Raw genomic sequence first — 24,250 nt, 5'->3', positions numbered from 1 at the left:
GTTGAAATCGTCCCGTTTGTCATAGATTTTCGTGTGAAGTCGTCCATCTACGTCAATATTGAGGAAAAGATCAAGGTATGAAGCAGTCCTTCTAGTGTCAGTAGTATCCTTAATTTCAAGTTCACTGGGATATACGAGATGTAAGTATTGGCTGAAGTATGGGTTATTCAATGATAGAACATCATCAATATATCGGAAAGTAAAATTAAAGAATTTCGTAAGGTGCTTTTTCTTTTTGTCTTTTAGAAGGTTCTGAATGAATTCTGCTTCATACGAGTACAACAACAAATCAGCCAGCAGGGGTGCACAATTAGTACCCATTAGCATACCGATTGTCTGTTGAAATATAAATCCTCCAAACTCAACAAATATATTGTCGATATCAAAAAGTCCAGCATTTTGATAATATCATCTTCAGTATATTTTCTGGATGATTCAGTGTGATTCTTCACAAAATATGAATTATTGTAACCCAAAACAAGAAATTTGTATCTACGATTCCCATTTTTATAGAAAAAGCTCTGTTTTATGAGATGGTGAAGTCCATCTTTCAACTGAGCATGGGGAATAGTAGTATACAGCGTAGAAAAATCTAAAGTTTTTATGTTGCTGCAAAATTGCAAAGATTGTGATCGAAGGTTAAGCAGTAGATCTTTGGAATTTTTGAGAATCCACATCTGGTTAACACCACTGTTAGAATATATCTCCTCACAATATTTTTGAAGCCCATCTTTAACTGTATAAAGAATAGTAGTCAGTATTTTAGAAAGATGTTTAGTCGAACATTTTGAAGACCCAACTATGTATCGTTCTTTATATGGAGTTTTGTGTAATTTAGGTATCCAGTATAATGAGGGCAAGTTGTCTTCGTTTTCTTTGATGTTGATACCTAAAGAAAGAAGGACAAATTTATGATTTTGTAAAATTTCGTCCTTGGTAAATGATGTTAAAGAATATGTAGGATTACCAGTAGTTTTATCAATACCAAGCTCTGTAGGGAGACATTGCAAATAATGTTTTTTAAATATGAAGACAATATTATTGGAGGCTTTATCTGCTGAAACAACGACATATTTGTCATGCAAAGAGGATAAAGCATCCACAACCTCCAGATTCTTGAAAGGGTTAGAAACTCTAGTACTCATATTACATCGTAGTTTATGTATGCTCCTCTGAATGCATAATCGAATGGATTTGATCCATTCGGACAAAGTGTCCAGTGCTGGTTCGTCTGGTTCGCGCTTTACCAAATTTCTTGCATAGTCCTCAACTGCATCCATCAGTAACTTGAAATTCTTTTTCCAGTTGATGGGCTGGGGGGTTCTATATTTTGGTCCCTTGGCTAAAAAAAACTCTTTTAGTTGTTCATTGGTAACGATGCCAAGGTCACCAGTAATAATATGACCAGCTGGACTGTAATTGTATTGTGACGATGCACATGAGCAATCCGGAGGCTTGGAATTTGTATCTTTGAGGTTAAAAGCCTTTACAACTCTCTTGTGGTTGAAAATCTTGGATGCAATAGACTTGGAGTAAGTATAAGAAATGACAGGTGTAGCTTTATTTTTGAAAATAATCAGGTTTAGTGTTTTGTACAGAATTTTGATGGAAAATATTGCTAATATTTACACCATCTATACCTTTATTGGCGAATTCTACCTTAAAAAAATAACGTTTTTCCTCACTATTGGATGTAGTGGATACGGGTTTGAATAGTCTATGGTTAGCAATGTCCATGATAATTTGCAACTAATCTATACAAAACAGAACGAGAATCAGTAACGGAAGTATTTTTGGCATCTTGAAATAGTAAAGAAAGTTTTGACAATGGAACGGAGTATAATTTAGTTCTAATATGATGAATTCCTAAAGGTTTTTGAACAGACGTTAATAGACTATCAATTGTCACGGTGTGTTCAGCAGGTGGTATATATTTTCTGTGACCATGACTTCTATTTCGTCGAGCAGAATTATTAAATAATTGTAATGTATTGACGGTACTACACCTGGGACTAGACAAAATACCTACACCATCAATTTTGTCATTGCATCCATAGGGAATGGCTGTTCCCAACTCTCTTATCCAAAAGTCTTCTCTTTGTAAACGATATGGTGTACTCAATATGGGGTCATTTGTTGGATGATATAACGCCAGTTTATATAATGTTTGACCTTTCAACAAATCTGATTCGAGCACAATTGAATCTAAAATTATTTTTGTGATCATATTGTCTTTTTTGTTTTTTTGTGTAATAAAAGTTAAAATACTTTCGCTAGGACAAATAACAGCATCGATTCATCTGGTAAAAAGTAAAATCACAAAAATACTGAACTTAGAGGAAAATCAATTCGGAAAGTCCATAATCACATGGCAAAATCAAATGTCAAAACGCATCAAAAACCCTCTCACTTTAATGACAGTCTCATCAATTTCCGATATATTTACATTGATGCGTTAAATAAACAGACACAATAAATAAAATAGTCAAAATATGGGTACATCAGTCATCATCGTATAACAATTTTAAAAGGAACAATTTAACAGAACACAAAAAACATCTACTTTCTACGAACACATTCATTGATTTGAGTGTCTGACGTCAGAAAATTTTATACGTCACATAAATTTGTCGTTCAATGTAAAAGTTACCCCAAACATTCCTTTCTTTAGAATCCTTGTCGTAAAGGATGACAATTCAGTCTGAAGTTTTTCTTCTGTTGTAAAAGTGTCTGTACTTATGTATGCATATACAACAAGACATCCTGTTACAGCCCCTAAACATTCGATGCTATAGTCGCCCTCGTTTATTTCCTGTCTGAACTCGTTTAATATCTTTGCTTTAGTTTCAGAGTCATCTATATTTATTAGTTCGATTTGAATGAGAAATTTTTTCTGTCCTTAAAAATAAAACAGTAAAATGTTATGGCAATTAATAAGGGAATACATCTTATTTGGCAACCACCATTATATTATAATTTGTTTTACATATGGAGTTGTTGTGCGATTGCCAATGAGATAATATCGTCGATAAGAAAACCAACCTACACAATACATAATATACTTAAATAAGAGTACACAAACTTACTTAAAGCTAGTCTTAATCCTTCTTTAAAAGCACCACTTATCATAATTGTCAGAACGCCTTTAAAACAGAAGAAACTTATTCCATTGGCTGTTATGATTGTGTCACAAACTATAGATGTTTAAGATTTTTTTATTTTATATACTTTAAGAACTTCTTTAAGTTGTAACGTTTGCTACTGATCCAATGCGGATCCATATAGGGTAAAAACCAGAGGGGATTAGGCCGAAAATCGAATCACTTTTGCATTTTACTTACTCTTTATCGATCCGTAGGGAGTCAGTAGTGAACCGTTTAACGAATTATTCGTACACGTGAATTTTCAAAGTGAATATAAAAAATAAGCAATGAAATACAAATACATTAATCGATGACGTCACCATGAATAGTAAATGTGACATCATGAATCCCATATGAAATATAACGAACTTTTGTGAAAACAGCGACTAAACGTTTGACAATAGACTCACCAGATGCTAATTGTCTTAACGGAACAAAATTTATAACAAGGTCAAATCTGAAGATTAAACGGCAGACTAAAAATGTCGTCATAATTTATTGTTTACTTTATTTTGTAATACAATGACAGATTGACATATAACATTTTCATATTGTGAATGTTGTTGATTTAAAATAATATAAGTTCTATCAAAAAAATAGATTATATGCCAGCTATGCTGGCACTGATGGTAGAAGCATCGTTTTGGGACAAAGAACGATAACTCTCTCTAGACGACCCATCTGAAAAGTTTCGTCAATCTCGTTAAATTTCGTACGATTTTTTTCAATGGCTGGCAAAATTCTCGTTTAATCGCGATCTTGAAAATAAAACAGGCAGAACGGAACTAATCCGATGTTAAATACGACATAAATTTTTATTTGTTAATAACAAACAAAGAATTATGAAATGTTGTTACTTGCGAAGTTTATTTAGATTTGATAGTACCTCGGAAATAACCGAAGTTTTAATGAACACGTAACTGTTTACCTATCTCTCGTGATGTTGATCGTCTGCTTTATCTTTCCCTTGTCACTGATAGCGGCAGTATAATTTCTAAATAATTACAGGTATTGCATTTACAAACCAAAAATCATAATGAATGATCATATGTATAGTGCTAAAGTACCGTCCAGCCATAAGAACACAGAAAAACCCACTAAAAGCAATAATCGTAGATCATACGCAGAGGCAGTTAAATCCGGTGCTCTGGTTGACCATGACTACTTTAATTCACAAAAGGCTGAGAAGCTTTCAGAATCAAACAAAACAAATTCTGCTAATTCTGAACTTACTTTTGCAAACCTAGATTCACTGCCCTCAACAAATCTTGTCATTAATAATAACACATTTTTATCTTATACAATCCCAGGAGATGGAAACTGTTTTTTTTTCTCACTCTTTAAGTTTATTTATAAATGGAGACTTGAGTCTAAGTGATTCATATAGGTTAATTGTATGCTCCCATATTGTCCAAAATTGGATTGTATGGGAAGATAGATATAAACCCATGATAAAACCATGACTCTTGATACAAGGCATGTTATTTGGATAAATCTGGTCTACATCCATTAAAATTCAGGCTGCTGCCGCATTATTTGGATGTAATATAAATATTTTGGTATCCCAGTCACCTGTATATTTTATGCGTCAGTTTCAATCCGATCAACATGTTTTAACTCTTCCAAATGTAGATAAACTCTTAAACGGTGCACAATTTAACCCTTTAGAAAATTCAACACAACAACAATGCATATGGCTACAGCAACCACACCTCAACAAATTATTATTCATAACTAAAAGAACCAACCAAAAAACAAAAACTTGAAAAGAAAGTGTACCTTCAAAAAAATCAGCTACAAAACAAAAAAGCAAGAAATTACCAAAAACTGACTCCGAAATAGTACATGGAATTGACGAAAGAACGAAAAACACAAACAGAAGATAACGATCAATACATTTATACTGCCGAGCCGTGTTCTCCCCACAAAATTCAAATAGCATCCCAGAATATTAATGATTCATTAGGCTTATATTTTGAATAGACTCACTGTTAATTCAAAACATTTGTAGCCGTAAATAGTTATCAAAGGTTCCAGGATTATAATTTTGTACGCCAGACGCGCGTTTCGTCTACATAAGACTCACCAGTGACGCTCATATCGTAAATGAGTTTATATAGGAAACGTTATTGTCTACATTTACAGAAGTTCAATGTATAAAGATTGAAAGTAAAGTTAAATGATATTAAAGAGTTTGTTCCTCAAAGCTTTTCAATTCGTACTTTATTTGGCTTCTTTTTAACTTTTTTGGATTCTAGCGTCGGCGTTATTGCAAAATTTAATCCTGGTATCTATGATGAATTTATATACATTAACATTTATTCAAATTGAAGACTCTCTAAAAATCACTTTGTCTGACAACAATACTTATTTATAAGAATTATAGCCCTAAAGAAATCGTTGAATATACTCTTACTGTATGCCTATTTGTCAATGAAAATTCGAAATTTCTGCCTCAACGGGTCAGAAATGACTGATTACTTTTTTTTTGGTTTGCATAACCTCCACGCACTGGTATTGTTTTCTATATAAAGACCTTTATAATAAAATAATAAAAAAAACAAGTTAACTTATTTGTTTTATGACCCAGGGTTAGAAATTTTTCACTCTTTTTTGCCCCCCCCCTCCCTTTCAAATTTTTAAAATTAATTTGCTTTTTATATCAATATGGAATAGTCAGTACATAATTTGGAAAGTCCAAACTGTTATAAGTTTTATTGAAATATATTTGTATTTCTAGATTTTATTTGTTATGCCGCAGTAAAAAAAAAACTCATTTAGGTGTTACGGCTTACTTTTGGGTTATCGACAGGATAAATAAACTCATCATTGATAGCTGGGTTGAAGCTTTATATTTACGCCATACGCGCCTTTTGTCTACAGAAGACACAATTAAGGACCAACAATTCCTAAAGTTTTGCACAATACAGCTAAGGTAATTTATTCCTGAGGTAGAAAAGCCTTTATTCATGTTATTAGTATTTCAAAAATTCAAAGTTTTGTTAACAGTTAACTTATAATTATGAACATATCCATGATAACTCAAGTCAACACAGAAGTGCTGACTACTTGGCTGGAGATACCCTCGGTGAATTAAAACTCTAAACACCCCACCGATAATATTCAGAGAGAATCTACGAATTTAAATGACCATGAAGAGAAAATAGAAGCGCTTCTAATCAATTTGAATTACAAATATGATTATTGAAGACCGTACCTTTACCTTTAATGGTTAACTTTCATAAATTGTGATTCGGATAGAGATTTGTCTCATTGGTACTCAAACCACATATTCCTGTATCTATATATTATGAATTTATCATGCATTCCGGTCTTGAAGTAAACTATACATACTGTAAACTGTAAATTAATGCTGAGTTATCAAAGTTAAGGCACAGGATTTTCTCAATCTTCATGAAATATATAATATACAACTCAAAACATTTACTAAATTTTATCATCGGTATAAGGACATCATTCGTAAATATAGCTCAACTTGCAGACTTCTTATACGTTCAGGTATCTCACATCCAATTTTTAATGGAAATATTCTTTATAAAGCAAAAAAATGTCAGTATTCACCGCAGAAACTAATCAAACCTTTAAATAGACTTATTGAGAATGGATATGCATGATATAGTTACGATACTGTTGTCAGGTCATTAAAGATTGCATATTTTGGCCTTAATATTGATTCACTTATAGGGTCTTTGCATCGGAACTAAACACATTTATTCAAAAACCAGTTGTTGGCATGACACAGGTTATGTTCTTCTCATATATGTTATGATGGTATGATACTAAACCCCTAACGGGAAGGATTGTGCCTGATATTCATATGATGAAATCATAATCTTTCAATCAGTTTAATTGAAGTCTGGAGCTGGCATGTCAGTTAACTCCTAGTAGTCTGTTGTTATTTATGTATTATTGTCATTTTGTTCATTTTCTTTTGACATCGGACTCGGACTTCTCTTGAACTGAATTTTTAATGTGCGTATTGTTAAGCGTTTACTTTTCTACATTGGCTAGAGGTATAGGGGAAGGGTTGAGATCTCATAAAACATGTTTAACCCCGCCGCATGTTTGCGCCTGTCCCAAGTCAGGAGCCTCTGGCCTTTGTTAGTCTTGTATTATTTTAATTTTAGTTTCTTGTGTACAATTTGGAAATTAGTATGGCCTTCATTATCATTGATCTAGTATATACATGTATTTGTTTAGGGGCCAGCTGAAAGACGCCTCTGGGTGCGGAAATTTATTGCTACATTGAAGACCTGTTGGTGACCTTCTAATGTTGTCTTTTTATATGGTCGGGTTGTTGTCTCTTTGACACATTCCCCATTTCCATTTTCAATTTTAACTTCTTATTTGTATGAATTTCATCTATAAAAGGTGGATGTGCGCAATTAACGTGTATACTCTTCTTTACGTGTGGAACTTTTCTGTTTCTTTCCGTTTATCCATTAACAAATGTTACAAAGTAAGTGAAATAAAGCCCAATTATTATTTTTACTTTCCGCTATATAGATGATGTTCTCTCACGATTAATTCAAAATTTGGTGACTATGTTGAACGAATCTGTCCAATCGAACCAGAGATTAAGAATCAACAAGATACAGTTAAGTTTGCCACAATCTAGAAATTGACAATGATGTTCGGTTCTTATTGTGAAATTTCCATGTGTATGTAGCAACATTCCAGCAGTTTCTGCATACTGAGTATATATCTCCAAATTGATACAATATTACCGGCCGTGTATTTCCTGTCAAGATTTCCTTGATAGAGGGTTGTTCTTCACACGGAAGCTATTAAACCAATAGTTCTAAATTGTGAAGTCGAAATATTCCCTTCGTAAATTTTACTGACGCCATCACAAGTTGGTTGATATCGGATATGTTCCTTATGTCGAAACTACAGTCCCGTTCCTTTTTCACGGATGTGACCTAACGAATAAGACTATTTACCGGATTTGTAATAACATATGCAACACGACTTGGCCACACGTTGAGCAAGATCTGCTTACTCTTCCAGAGAACCTGAGATCACCCCAAGTGTTTGGTGGGGATCGTGTTGTTAAGTCTTAAGTTTTCTTTGTTGTGACTTGTGTATTATAATTTGTCTGTTTGTATACATCGTTTATAGTTATGGCGTTGTTACTTTATTTTCGATAAACAATCTATAAGTTGAGGAACAATATCTCCCGTATCGTCCTAGGATGGCTGTTTGTGGTGACAAGGGGTAAGCAGTTCCAGTTGAATAAGTGCTACCTGCCTTGGTGTTCTTGTATAAACAGATTGGTGAATAATGACCAGTAATTTGGTATATTTCATATTAGATTGGATTGATAAATGTTGCTTTTCTAAATCTTAAAATCACAACATTTCAAACATGTAACCTATGATACACATAAATGTTCTTAAACGTTACCGAATGTGCATGTGTTGAGTAAAATTAAGTTCTCAACGCTTGTACGATGGAAAGACAAGACTTTTACAGGATTCCAGAAGTTTGCATAATTTCCCACTACTGACACATCTTATAATATTACTCATTGTAATATTGTGAGTAGATATTCAGTGATCATCTTGATGTTACCACAATCCAGAAATTGCGACAAGGAAACGGGGAAATTATATATTAGTATTTTTGACTCGTATGGTGCTTAGCGTTCAAACTAGTCATAATGGCAATTTGAAGGTTGCACTTTTAAAAATACAACTATTTCACAAGCCATGCCTCTTTGGAAGCAATATATACTATTTATAGATATTTGTTTTGTTTACGTACTAGTTTTTAGATATGATCTCTGTGTTTCATCCAATATAGACATCGCCTATTTTGAAAGATAAACATGAAGTCTTATTTAACTTCTTGACTTACTGGACGTTTAATAGCATTTAAAATATTTCTAGTGGTTTAGTTTGAATATTATTTGCCTTAAACTATTCATTGTTATAAAAGGACTGATCAGCAGACATCTTGCAAATGGCGGCTATATCATATTTGCCAGAGTGGGTCCATATTTTACATATTCAACCCATTTATTAGGTTATTCATTATTTTCGAAACTTCCGTCTTCTTATAGAATCACCAAGATACATTTTGCTTACAAACACATTCAGACTGAATTGGTACAGCTGGGGCCTACGAAAACTGACTTGTTCAATTTCCCCTATGTTCATGACCCTTCCAAACTTTAAATATTCTGTTGGCGGTAAAAGTATTTACAATGATTACGCCTTTATCATTCTATATGGCCCAACAATTGTTTTCTCGTTCATTTTCATATTTATTAAGTACCATCTAATAACATTTTTTGAAATTTTCTATTTTAAGTTGAACGGTGTGATAATCCAACAATTCATCGGCATATATCATTTCATCTATACATGTTCATACATATAAACTTTTGACATTGGTTATATTGATTCAAACGATTCAGAAAATAATGCAAGTACACCAAATCTGTATACACAAAATCCTTTCTTTAGTATTGCATTAAACTTTTCTTAAGTTTAAACATATTAAAAATTATTCTATTTAGGAAACCACAATTTGAAAAACGAATATACTCCTCCCGCTATATCCATCAGTAATCGGCCTGTGTCGTTTTCAACATTATTTCTTTGATTTGTTCTTAACACATTTTCTGTCATTTTTTGTTTGAATTCATCTTCAGTTTTCTGTATTTTCTCCTCCAATTCTTTTTCTCTTTTCTTCAACATTTGGTCGTGTTTTTCGGTTGCTTCTTTAATTTGTTTCTCTAACTTAACTTTCTCGTCCTCTGATTTTATTATGTTAGATTTTAAGATATCTTTTAATTTTCTTTTCTCTTCCATTTCTTTTTCAAGTTTTTGGTTGAATTTATCTTCTACTTCGTTTCTTACCGTTTCTTTTTCTTTTTCCATTTGATTTTCTAATGCTTCCTTTTCCATTTGCATTCTCCTTTGTAGTTCAGCTTCTACCTCCTGGTATTGTTCGTTTGTATAACAGGATCCACCATTTTCGATACACATTTTCTCTACTATTTCAAAAAAGTCATCAATTTGCTCAGTGTTCGACTGTCCAACATGATCATTATTAAACGCAATGTATCTATTTCCGCACTGACTCAGTATAGTTTTTAGATAATTTGGAACAGTCTCAACGTGTTGGTCAATCGATTGATTGTGTTTGTCAAGTTCATCTTTCATAGTGAAAAGAACAATCATATGGTGAAACAAACCCTCACCAAAATGATATTTAAAATGTTCGACTGTATTTTGATCTTCCGGCGTAAATCGACCAGCACTTACAACAAGGACAATTGCGTGAGGTCCCGGTGATGTCATAGCGATACATTTGACTATCTCCTTAGTAATAGTTTCATTTCCCGCTTTCGTATCGAATAAACCCGGGGTATCAACTATAACTACTTTTTTTCCTTTCCGTTCAGATTCTCCTCGTTTGCAATTTGCCGTTACTGAAGAACCGGAAAATAGGGATAGAAAATATTTCTGACATAAAAGACTATTTCCTGTTGCACTTTTGCCAGCTCCTGTTCGTCCAAGAAGTACTATTCTAATTTCATTATCACGTGGTCTGTCTTGCAAATCTACAAAGGAACGAAATGTTATTATTGAGTTTTCTTTTTATCACACTTAAATACACGCTTGTAATCTTTAAGAGTCAAAATCCAATTGTAGGAAATTGTGTTGAATTAAAAATTCAATTAGTTTTAACTTAAAACGACGAACATGCAAATAATATTTACTACCAATTCTCGTGTTTCAATGTTACAAAAACCTGCCTAGTTGATTAGGTGAGTTGCTAAAATGAACTCAATTTGATTTCTATAAAATCGAGTCTTGTTAAACGTAAGACTCATGTCATGGCGTATACACAGACAATACATTCAAAATATTCGTCATCATATTATTGTCGTAACGTTACATGTTTGATATTCAGATATACAAATTTGCAGAACTCGTTTGTTTTACAATATGGCAACATCCTTCAACAGGAACGGGGACGTCGCTCTCTTATCGATAATAAGTACACTTTTTGGGCTCTCTTCATAATGTGACGACAGAAGCCAAACAAACTAGAACCATTTGTTTTCCATTAGCATCTGACTACTTTATAGTGTTTATATGACAAATGATGAGTTTTTAAGGGCATTGAGTATTGAAACTTTAATTTTGCATACCTCGAATAAATTTTGGATTTGGATCTTCAACTTGTTTTCTAATGATTTCTTCCGTAGCATGCGTAAGTTGTTCTAAAACAAAAATCAATTACATACTGTAGTATTCGTTGGATACCAATTTTCGTGAGTTTCGTGGGAAAAGTTTGACAACGAATTCAAATATTCAACGAATACAAATTACTTTTAGGTTTTGCATGCAGTGATTGACAAAACCACGAAATCACGAAAATTGATACCCACGAAAAGAAAATATTCCACAGTGCTCAAATTGCAATACATTAAACAAAACATTTGCTCAACAAACCTGTTTTCATTTGCGGGACGTATTTAAAACAAAAAACACATCAGCATTCAAATTGGTGCAACTGTTCTCGTCTTCTTGTCGACTTTTTTTTAATTCACATAAGGCTGAATTCTGACAGGAGGTCAGAAAAGAAGACAGCTGTATCCTTCAATTTAACTTTCTGCTATATAGATGATGTTCTCTAACTAAATACTATAAATTATAGTGACTATTACTACAATATACTAATCCTGGTACCTTTGATAACTAATTACTACAAACCAGTAAAAGTCTGAAATGGTTTATATCTGTACTCGACTGTGCTGATTTTTACTCGAACAGTCTGAATTAGTCTGAAATTAACTTGATAATACTCGACTGTAGTCTGAACCATACTTAACAGTCTGAACATGTATTCGACCAGTACTTGACCCTTTTATAGGAGACTGAACCATGCTCGACCTAGTCTGAACCATACTCGACATAGTCTGAACCATACTTGACCATGTCTGAATTATACTTGACCAAATTTTAACCAACCCAGACCTATTCTTTGTATCTATTAACTGAATTATATATATTTAGGATTTTTTTTAAATAAAATTTGAACAACATATTAAAATCTAAAATGTATTCAATAATCAAATACAATATTCACCAACACTTACATTATATATTTTTGAATGTTTCAGAAGTTTTTTTTTTTTTTTGGTAACTGGACTATTTTCACCATTAACTCAAGGTGGTACCCAACACTTGCACTAAAATGAATTTGGCTCGTTTAATTTTCATAAAAGTTAACAAAAATATAAAAATTTCAAACATTTTGAACCAACCGTTTTGTCCGTAAAATTACACTGATTATATAGCAGTTTGACAAACACCAATTTTGATCATTGAGAAGCTTATTATTCCTTTTACAACACAACGTAATTAAAACGTTTAGCTGACTTTACAGAGTTATCTCCCTGTAGTGTTAGGTACCACCTTAAGCCTATTATAAATTTATGGTGTCAGTTGAGTGTACTTAATAATGCAGTGAATATTTTTTTTAATTAAAATATGTTTAAAATAGCATATAAAGCAACTTCATAAATTTTAAGAAATGAGACCATTGCTTTGTTTTGTTAAACCAAAAATTTAATATAATCATGATAATAGAATTTCAATTACTATCCTTGATAACCTTTTCAAAAAGGGAATGTGTACAAAAGTTACATTAAAAATTTATTTTAATTATATTTAAGTTGCTTTTAGTCAAATTAAAGACATTGCATACACAAAGCACTTTAAAATGGTTTAATTACCTCAATTCATGTGTGTTTTACGGGTAAAAAGAAAGCCCTATTTTCTTAAAGTAGTTTATTACTTATCTAGTATATCCGAACGTCCTTGTTATCTTATTTAAACAGGATGTTTCAATTTTGAATCAATGTTTTTTTTTAATTGAATACCTCTGACCAGGTGTGATCTTATTAATGAGTTTGGCCCAAGCAGACGTAATACTTTATACTTCACCACTAATCAGAAGAACAATTTTTTATTTAGTTTTATACCTTTTTATAAATTATATATAATATAAAAAAATTATCCCAAATTATGATAATTATTATAGATATATCGTAAATCTTATGGACGCAAGAATAAATGTTTTGACTGTTATGGACGACGGATTCGTTCAAATTATCGTTACTACAATCTTGTCCCCTTTATTTAGAATATGACTTACCTACTAGCAAATATCACAGTGTTTTGTATTTAAACGAGCAACACGAATGGTATGTAATATGCAGCAGGATCTGCTCACCTTTCCGCATCACCTGAGATCCCCCTCGTTCTTTAGGAAGTTTGTATTGCTTAGTTTTCAATGTTGTTTGTGTACCGTTAATAAATCTTTTTTTCTTGTATCCTTTCAGTTGTAACTTTACTTTCGACTAGGAGTTTGAAGGCCCCTTTTTTGTCCTCTGTGGCTCCATCTGTCTTTTCATTGCATTTGTATTTCTTTATTTCTAAACTGGCACCTGTTTAGAATCAGTTTACCTTTCATGTTTCGATATGAAGTTCTATCAATGTGTCCTATTGTTTTTCTCTGTTTCTGTGGGTTTCTTTTCTTATGTTTTTTATTTCGCGTTGTCTTTCTTTGTATTGAACTATTAATATATGACTAAAGGAAATCAGCTGTTAAAGTGAAATTTTGCGATTTGTTACTTTTAGTTTAGATATGTTTATTATGACATAAAATACATATTCATGTAGGTCGTGACGTTTTCCCCTGGTATTGCATGCCGGGATTCGAAATACACTTATTTATCCTTGATTTAATCATATTTGAACGTAATTGTAAGCGTAACTCATTTTTATATTTTTAATAACCATCATATAATAAGAAAACAAAACGAACAGACATGCAACTGTTTACATTCATGACCTAAATTTTCTTTTTTAAATATGCTTTATCAGACTGATAAGGTGAACACAATTAAAGTATATAACTTAAATAAACCGTAAAGACGTGTACGTTTATTAACCTTTTACTATCTACGCTATGGCTAGGTTTATAAGATGTTTCTATTTTCTCTGGCAATACTCGTGAAAGGCTTGTAAAAAGATAAAATGTTTTTTGCAGATCGGAAATTAGCTGGGCCTCTAGGGCACACCGTGCCAGGTTTGACTGTCTATTCGGATCAGTGAATTATAAGTCAGGAGACAGGAGGTCTCGTTAATACACAAATTGAAATTCATTTTCAATGTGGTAACAAATACAAATAGTTCGCCGAGGAATTAATTAACTATATCTGGTGTTATCATTTATTCAGGTTTCAAAATAAAATGATATACACACTCATCATTTATTTATGTTTCAAAATAAAGAGAAAATATAACTAGTTTTACCAAAACATTTTGATTGTCTGTATTAGGCAAAACATGTACAGGAACACTTGTATGTCTCTTAGTAATGTCTTTCGACTAAAGCAAACCTGCACGGCATATTCTGCATTTTTACAGTCCGAAGTTTATTAGTTAATGTTCTTATTTCACAAAGTAAATGAATGAACAATTATAAAAAAAATGCACTTGAACATATTAACAAAAACAAGCTATCAAAATTACAAAAAAAAATGTGTGGCCGTTTTATTTTTACACCAGAGACCAAATAACATAGAAGTTAACAATTATAGGTTAATACAATTAATTGTAATAGATGTAAAGCATCTGGATCTCGAGTTCATAGTATCTTCCACAACAATATGTCTTTAGAACAGGAGAACCACAGAAAAGCAATAACTATCTCTTAATATAACTGCCAAGAAATAAAGTCATAATTACTATAAAATTTCCTTCTTAACAGCATGCTTCAAAATGATCCTCACACACAACCTTGTTCATGGTATTGGTATTTTATAAAAGTTTAGATGTACAACTGTATATATTGCACATATCTATAACCTAAACAAATCCCATTTGGAGTGACCCTCAGAAAGGGTGAACCTTCCAAATAGGTAACAGTTAACTATTAGATTAGTGAATATAATCGTAAAGACCAAAACAGCCTATTGTTGATGCGCATCAACTAACACAACTTGGTAGTGACATAAAAGATCTATGACGTTGTTTCTTGCAATGAAAAAACGTCAAATTATAACGTTCTATTTCGCGTTTTTCACGGATTCCAACATGGTGTACACTTAAAAATACGTCTCCCAAGAAAAGAAGAATTAGGCGTCGAGCTGATATCTTGTGGAAATTTAACACAAATAGACACAAAAGATGCTACACTATATTTAACCTTCGTTCTAATAAAAACAATAAAATATAAATTTTGATCTCGACTTTTTTGCGCCGATCTGCATTTTTTTTTCTGTACTCTTTCACATGCGTAGATTTTGTCTTGTATTTCCGCCGATCTGCATTTCATTTTTTTTATTCTTTCACTTGTGTAGATTTTGTCTTTCATTTGCGCCGATTGCGTACAGGTTACCGGGGTTATTAGATAGGTGAAAGGTTTTTTTATGTCCAATTTATGTTTTCTTGCCTGTGCGTCCGTTCGTCCGTTCGTTCGTTCGTCCGCCTGTCCCGCTTCAGGTTAAAGTTTTTGGTCAAGGTAGTTTTTGATGAAGTTGAAATCCTATCAACTTAAAACTTAGTACATATGTTCCCTATGATTTGATCCTTCTAATTTGAATGTCAATTTTTTTTTAAATTTAAAAATTGAGTATTCAGAAGGTCAGGTCGATAAAAAATTATTCCTGAAAGTTTCGACATACTGGCAACGTATGCATGTAAATGATGTCTGGATGATTCTCGTAAAGCAATGTCCGATCTTGCAATGAAGTTAAAATTTATTTATACTGCTTATTTGACAAAATTTTATAACTATGACAAAGGGTCATTTTCGTTTGTCATTTGTTTTATTTCAAATTGTCTTAAGAAGAAATTATAAACATTTCGCCTGATCTCACTGAAGTTTACAGCTAATTTCCTAATGTATGTAGATCACCACTTTAGTTAGTTGCTTGCTTTGTTTGTATATTTTGTATAATTATATTTTGATAATGCCCAATTGAATTTAAATATCATATTCATACAGGTTTACATACCTATATATGAAGATGTCAATCTTAATTACCAAGCTCGAATAAACATTTATACAAGCAAAGCAAGGAAGCCGACCAAAGTTTTACCCTACATGCAGTAGGAAATTAGCTGTAAGGCAAAACCTACAAAATAGTTTTAAATTAAACTTATGACAAAAACAATTGCTCCAAGAATAATATCCAACATAAAATCTCTTTTTTCATTCAACTAAAATTATGACAAAATGCCGGCAACAACCTTGTCTTTTTTTTTAATTTCCAAAATTAGCAATTTAGATTTATGATATTTTATCCTGTTGGAGTAATCTTACTTTGTAGTTTTCAACAGAAAATTATTTCTAAATTAATTTTTGAATTAAAAACTTTTTGTATTTTATAGTTACTGTCTTGTTTATTCAAAACACGTGAGGTAGTAATAACAGGGATTGTATTTCATGATAGATGCATAACGTTTTAGAATCAGAAACTTTAATTCATATATTGTACCTAAAATTTTAATTTCCTTATATATCTTAAATATTCAGATATAATGAGTTCACAAACTAAATAGAATAATTTCTATACGTTCGTCTTAGTCGGGAAATATAATTGTATAAAGAAGTCCGTTCATGCTTTTGTATGTCCGAATGTCAACAGTAGTAAATGAGTTCGTCATTGAAAACTTCTGAAATTGACGCGAAAAAAACCACATACATATAGTTTGATATAGTCAAATACTCTGTAGTTATTAGCCAGTGCCATCTTTCATTTCTTTTTTTATTTTCAATAATTTTGCTAATGAGGGGCAGAGGACAAAAACAGACTTTCCTAACAAAAGCGGCGAAAAAGGTTATTTCAAACAATTTTCCATTCCGACGGATGGGGTTTCTGAAGGTTACTATTGTGCGGCAACAACATCATAAAATCTGATACTGACACGTGCATTTATTCTCTTGTATTACCGGATAATAAAATATAAGTGAATATAGTTGTTATTCTTGGAAATTTAAATGCGGGTTTCAAACGTCCAATTTGCGACTTTTTTCATATAGTGCGCCATCAAGGAAAGTTTGTTCTATGACGTCAGATGCAATGTTTTGAAGAAGGACGACTCTTTTCTTCAAAACGAACGAGAAAAAAACATGAAAATTACTCATAACTTTTTCAAAAGGTCGGTGACATACACTTTTTTTGCCTTTAGTTTGAAGAGTACACATGGCACTTTCCTTCTTGAAATTATTATGAAGAAGTCACTGATAGATATTTTTTAATACTGGAAACGTTTTTCATTCTAACGTTTCATTTTTGGCGGGAATGAAATAAATCATATTTTTAAAATCAAAACAATATGAGTCTTGAACTCTTGAACCTGTATTTCATAGATACAAATCTACTATTTAACGGGAAACAAGAATTATGCTTGTAGGTTTTATATAAAGGATTTTTGAAGAGTTTATATAACAAGCAAATATTATGTTAATATTCGGGGAAAAGCGAAACTGAGTTTGCTATAGCGACAAAACTAAGTCGGTGACCCCCAATTTTTTTCATCAAATTTTGTTCCTCAAATCATGAAATGCCTTCACACAAAATTTTAAGGAAAAATCACTGGTAGAAACAAATAGGCTGTTTGGTCTTTAAGACAAATGTTTGGTATTTACTAAAAATGTATATTAAATTACTTGAAAAGTGAAAATACTTACGTATCTTGTTATCTTGTTTCTCGGTTTTCTGAAGAAAAAAATATTTAGTTAAATTATTTTTACCGAAGCTATATTTCACTTTAATTTGTGATTTTAATTTTGCTCCACTACTAACACATAATGTGTTTTAAACTTATACTCATTGCTTGGTAGAAAGTAGTCAAGTCATAGATGATTTTACAGTCAAACTGTTAATTATTTAAAGAAACGGAAAAACAGATGCAGATGCATTAACCAAGTAATCTTTGTGTAATTTCACATGAAACTGTTAAACGGTTAAGGTGAAAAATACCCTGAAATAAACGAAATTATAATAAACTGAGATCAAATCTTTTACTATTTTTTTTTCATCCTACGACTTTCTTCTTTTCCGATCATAACATATAATAGATCATTAGAAGGATTAACTCTCCCATCATTTATCAGGCGTTTCTGTGTGTATTGCTTATATTATGGTTACAATTATGTTTTTCATTTTACGTACATCTTCTAATTTTTTTATCCTTTCATGTAAACCGCTTTCTAAATCTTGTAATTCTTTCTTTACTTCCATAATTTGATTGTCTGTTTCAGTCAAACCATGCTGTACATATTCTATTAGAACATGAGTCTGTTGACGTATTGCATCCGTTATATTAACATCACGTTTTGTTTCACTCAGAAAATAATTCTGACCTGTAAAGAAGGACAAAATATTTAAAATTCAGGTACATGTGTTTGTCCAGTGTGTTGACAACTTGTTAAATGACTGAGAATAGCATATTGGTTGAAGTTTTTGGAGTATACGTTGTGTTGTCTGTGGTATGGATCACATTAACATTTTTGTCATTGATAATTGATTATTATAGCAAAGTAATACGCGTTGTATGAGACATTTGAGAAAGTAAAATTAAAATTGAGAATGGAAATGGGGAATGTGTCAAAGAGACAACAACCCGACCCGAGAGCAGACAACAGCAGATGGTCACCAACAGGTCGTCAATGCAGCAAGAAATTCCCACACCCAGAGGCGTCCTTCAGCTGGCCTCTAAACGATTATATATACTAGTTCAGTGATAATGAACGCCATACTAAACTCCAAATTGTACACAAGAAACTAAAAGTTCAAATAATACAAGACTAACAAAGGCCAGAGGCTCCTGACTTGGGACAGGCGCAACAATGCGGCGGGTCTAAACATGTTTGTGAGATCTCAACCCCCCAATACCTCTAACCAATGCAGAAAAGTATAACAATACGCGTCAAAAACTCAGTTAGTTCTAAAGAAGTCCGAGTCTGATGTCAGAAGATGTAACCAAAGAAAATAAACAAAATGACAATAGTACATAAATAACATCAGACTACTAGCAGTTAACTGACATGCCAGCTCCAGACTTCAATTAAACTGATTGAAAAATTATGTCTTCATTATATGAATATTAGGCACAATCCTCCCAGTGAGGGGTTTAGTATCATACCATCATAACATATATGAGAAGAACATGACCCGTGTCATGTAGGTTTCTGATGATCAATTTTTTGTCATATATATAGTATAAAGTAAAATCATATATAAAGTAAGTGCAATGCGTGAGTTGATTTTTAAAAACATAATATTTATTTTTTATGTCGTGAATTATGTCTATCATGATGATTAGAATATAGTTTTCATCCCGTTTTGAATATCACTGATGGTTGCGATGAACCTGTCCAGCTATAGTGTAATCGGATGCTGTTTTAATCTTGCAAGATAGCAAACGTCCTACTAAAAAAAATTGTAAAATGTGCCACGGAATCCTGTGCCGCCCCATGCGATTGATGATTTCATTGAAGAAAGTGTAAAAAAAAAGATTTTGAGCCTTAGTTTTTAAATGATTCCTTAATTCATAAATGGGAAATTTTAACTTAAGCTTATGTTACAATTATTTTACCGAAGCATTAAAACTGATTTTATTATACCCTCGACGACTAGTATTCCACCAGCAGCGTTATCGACCCAGAGTTTCTGTTTATTTTCATTATAGTCCATAAGATTTGAAAAGTTATTACATGTATTAATGACTGCAAAACTTAACCTTAGACTGATCTTGATTTATACTGCTAGGACAATAAAATGTTTAACAATATACAGTTATCCGTAAAATACAGAAACAATATTACAAATGACAACCCGACGACAGCATGGAGCACCACTATTCCACCCACCCGCTTCCGATTCCGCTTTCGCATTTCGAAGGCCTAGACAAAAACCAAATTTTGCACACTATGTTCTAATCAGCAAATACCATATGTATTCCATGTGTTGAGTTCTTCCAAGCTTCTTTTTCTATCAGTGTCACTCAGACTAATATCCTTGACGAATTGACCCATTATATGTAAACAATTTCTATATTTTTCTCCAGTCCAATTTCTGAAGTCACAATGAGCCCAGGAGTTGCGTATTTCCAATCGTATCTAAATAATCGAGAAATAGTGAAGCAGTTTCATAAACATTGATAAATGATGACAGGAATATAACCATGATAACACTAACTTGACATTAAAAAAGGAAAAAAATTGACTTAAAAATTAAAAAAAAAAAATATTTTTAAGCAATCAGAAATTATTTTTTGTTTTTGTTTATTTGCATTTCACATTACTTTAAATATACTATGCATAGAATGGTTATTCTCCTTGGGTCGTGTTGAGATGTAGTTTCTTTCAAGGGACACAAATAGTATATTTAATCTTTTACTTCCTTGAAAACTGGTACCTTAAAAGCATTACTCTGTACACTTTGAGGTACAGAAACTAAATTTCATTACAATGTATTGCCAAAAATTAGCTATTACTAGTTCATTTAGGTGGCATGGGCGTCTTAATCAAAATCCATGGGAATTTTAGATAATTTGTCAAAATAAAGTTTTTATCTTGCCTTATCTTATCTTTTCAAAGCTATAATAAAAAGTATGGGTCACTGGAGTTTTTTACTATACAGATTGTGCAACATTGTCAGATTTTGTAAAGGTTATGCAGGGATATCCGGGAAAAAAATGCACTTAAAACTAAATATGGTGTTTTTTTTAACAAATTACAGCCAAAAATATGATAAGTGACATAATTCTCTAAATGTATATCAAAAGTCTTTCAAATCAATTACATACGACTCTCAAATTTGCACATTTCACTAAAGATCTACACCAATTGTTATATGCGATTTCAAAATCAAAGATGGAGTAAGACATGTACACATTTTAAAATTCATCTAAAATAATAATATATACTCCAAAATGTCTACCTTGTCAGCAGCAGTCTGTACAGCTTGTGGAAACGAACTGATGTTAATAACCATGCTAAGCAGTGCAGATGAGTCACATGATTCATCAATTGCGGAGTACTGTGCCATATTAGGCTGTAGAAACAACTTTGACAAACCCACATGGCTTGTGACTTTGTAATCATATTTCCGGAAGTCACATTTCCATACGTTGTTAATCTTTATCTTGGGTACTTTCCTGTTGTCGTTTGTTGATTCATAATTAAGCAAATATTTATTCGTTTCTGGGTATCTCTTGAGATGTGTATGATAACCCTGTGTATCAATGGACTCGCTCGACACCAATGATTTGTACAAATTATTTATAATAGGATTCACATATTTTCTCAACAGAGGAGAAATAATCGTATGTAGACATATCCCAATAATCAGCCACCTTTTCTTTTCGTTATTCAAATCTCCTGGTGGATCTGAAATTAAATCAATGTTAAAGAATCATAGTATTATACATACGAATCAGACGTACTTATATATATATATAAGTACGTCTGATTCAGTGACAACCCTACAACAGATGTATCCATCGGATCTCCATCAATGATGGTGATACATTGGCTGTGTACATAATGTATATACAACTCGTCTAAACATCAACCCAACAATGTTATATCTGTAAATTTGCTTTCGCAAATTTTTGGTTCTTTCCTCGCCGGGATTCGAACCCATGCTACTGTGATATCGTGACACCAAATCGCCTGCACTGCAGCCGTCCCGCTAGACCACACGACCACCTGGGCTCTACAAAAATAGAGCTTTCGCTGGCCGTGTGTTACCTTTCCACGTCAGTTTTAATCTAGCGGCGTACTGCAGTACATGATATATAAGGCAGCTGACGTGGAAAGGTAACACATGCCCACCGAAAGCTCTTTTTTTGAGAGCCCAGGTGGTCGTGTGGTCTAGCGGGACGGCTGCAGTGCAGGCGATTTGGTGTCACGATATCACAGTAGCATGGGTTCGAATCCCGGCGAGGGAAGAACCAAAAATTTGCGAAAGCAAATTTACAGATCTAACATTGTTGGGTTGATGTTTAGACGAGTTGTATATACATTATGTACACAGCCATGTATCACCATCATTGATGGCGATCCGATGGATACATCTGTTGTAGGGTTGTCACTGACTCAGACGTACTTATGAATATAATTATTTTCTGTGACTGTATCTTACATTAATTTGTAGGATCCTTTACTATAGATAATTTAGCTGATCTGTAACAATAACATCTTCATGCCTTATATATCATGTACTGCAGTACGCCGCTAGATTAAAACTGACGTGGAAACGTAACACATGCCCACCGAAAGCTCTTTTTTTGAGAGCCCAGGTGGTCGTGTGGTCTAGCGGGACGGCTGCAGTGCAGGCGATTTGGTGTCACGATATCACAGTAGCATGGGTTCGAATCCCGGCGAGGGAAGAACCAAAAATTTGCGAAAGCAAATTTACAGATCTAACATTGTTGGGTTGATGTTTAGACGAGTTGTATATATATATATATATAGATTCTACCACTCCATATCGTGTTATACGATATTTCTCCACTCGAGATTTTCAAATTTAAAACGCGAGGCTCGCCGAGCGTTTAAGATATTTCAAATTTAACTGTCGAGAGTGGATAAATATCGTAATACACGAAATGCAGTGGTGGATTATGTTTCTCGAATGATTTTCAAACAATACGGAGGGAAACTTATTCCTTCTTCGCGACTAATCTGCAAAAAGATGTGTTCTTTCTATGTGACGTCATCAGGCATGGTAGCCTTTTTTCATACCGTCACAATAGGAAATTCAGAGGAAAACAAGAAAATTCGACGTCATTATCGGATTTTAACCAATGAATATCTGAGAACAAACGAACCACACGTTAATTTTTTTATACAATTGGTGCAGATAGGGATGCATTGACCAAGAATTAGAGAAGTATATATATATATATATATATATATGATATTATTGACAATGACGGAGTATATATGTAGCACTCCCAAACGTGCCCTTCCCCCCAAATGTGTCCGATTCCCCTAAACGTGTCTATTTTCCCCAAACGTGTCAGATTTTAGAACCTCCAAATGTGTCCGATAATTGTTATAAGCCAAAACGTGTCCACTATTACACGCCAGAACGTCTCACGTCTTTTGGCATTAATACACTCATTTACCGAATGAAATAACGTTTACGGCTATTCTATGATTGGGACACAGTTGATGAAATTGTCAGTTATAAGCACGAGTTTGTTCACCGCCGGTTATTAATGATTGTAAATTCAAACTGTAACAAATGAATAAACTTTTGACTGTATTTGCTTATTGGCCAGTTGCAAGTATTTCATGCTCATTTTGATCGAACATACAAATAATTCTTGTACAGTTGAATTAATCGTTTACTATGTAAACTATTGTGTACTAAAAAAACACCGATGATGCTTTTATATTAATCCGAATACTGCATGGCGGGCTCTCAACATAATTGATTTCCTTTTACAACTTTCAGTCTGATACTGTAAAAGCTCTTCAAATCATAAACCGATTGTCATTTTTTTTATGTTTCAAGCATCGCTTAAGACACACGAACAAGAGACATAACGTACAGTGTCAAATATTTCAGGTATTATTTCAACGATATTATGTTTCAGGGCCTTTTATAGCTGTTTAAGTATGGGCTTTACTCATTGTTGAAGGCTGTACGGTGACCTATATTTTTTAATTTCAGCGTCTTGTGGAGGGTTATCTCATTTGCAATCACACCACATCTTCTTTTTTATACTATAGATAGGTTATATTACCATACCAGGAATTGAGGAGTGGTCTGGACCTAAATGTTTACGGTTATTCGGGATTAACACTAGTTGGGATTTTAATTTTAAAACATCATGAGCGAGTAAAAACGATTTTTTTATGACTTCAGTTTGAATTGCGCAGTTAAGGGGAAATTCTCCCTACACGAGGTATCTAATTTTATGTCTTCTATTTAACTGAGCATGGCTGCTTATATTTACATCTAACATAGATTAACGAACGTCCCCACTTTACCAAGGTTATCCTGCCGGTTTAGAATATTTTTTAAGGAA

At 32.8% G+C, this 24,250-nt stretch overlaps 1 protein-coding gene across 1 annotated transcript; it reads right to left on the bottom strand.

The window, feature by feature from the left end:
- Positions 1-9,433: 9,433 nt before the first annotated feature.
- LOC143058765 (uncharacterized) lies at positions 9,434-21,585 on the bottom strand. Its single transcript, XM_076232208.1, has 6 exons — positions 21,148-21,585; positions 20,156-20,324; positions 18,376-18,566; positions 17,892-17,919; positions 11,332-11,403; positions 9,434-10,737 (listed from the first exon to the last, which is right to left on the bottom strand). The coding sequence occupies exons 1-6, from the start codon at positions 21,253-21,255 to the stop codon at positions 9,680-9,682; spliced, it is 1,626 nt and encodes a 541-aa protein (XP_076088323.1). The 5' UTR covers positions 21,256-21,585; the 3' UTR covers positions 9,434-9,679.
- Between the last annotated feature and the right edge of the window lie 2,665 nt (positions 21,586-24,250).

The sequence above is a fragment of the Mytilus galloprovincialis genome, chromosome 14 (genome assembly GCF_965363235.1).
Source record: "Mytilus galloprovincialis chromosome 14, xbMytGall1.hap1.1, whole genome shotgun sequence".
In the NCBI taxonomy this organism is placed as follows: Eukaryota; Metazoa; Mollusca; class Bivalvia; order Mytilida; family Mytilidae; genus Mytilus; species Mytilus galloprovincialis.
The sequence above is the reverse complement of the archived record's forward strand: the minus strand, read 5'-3'. Positions and strand labels throughout refer to the sequence as shown.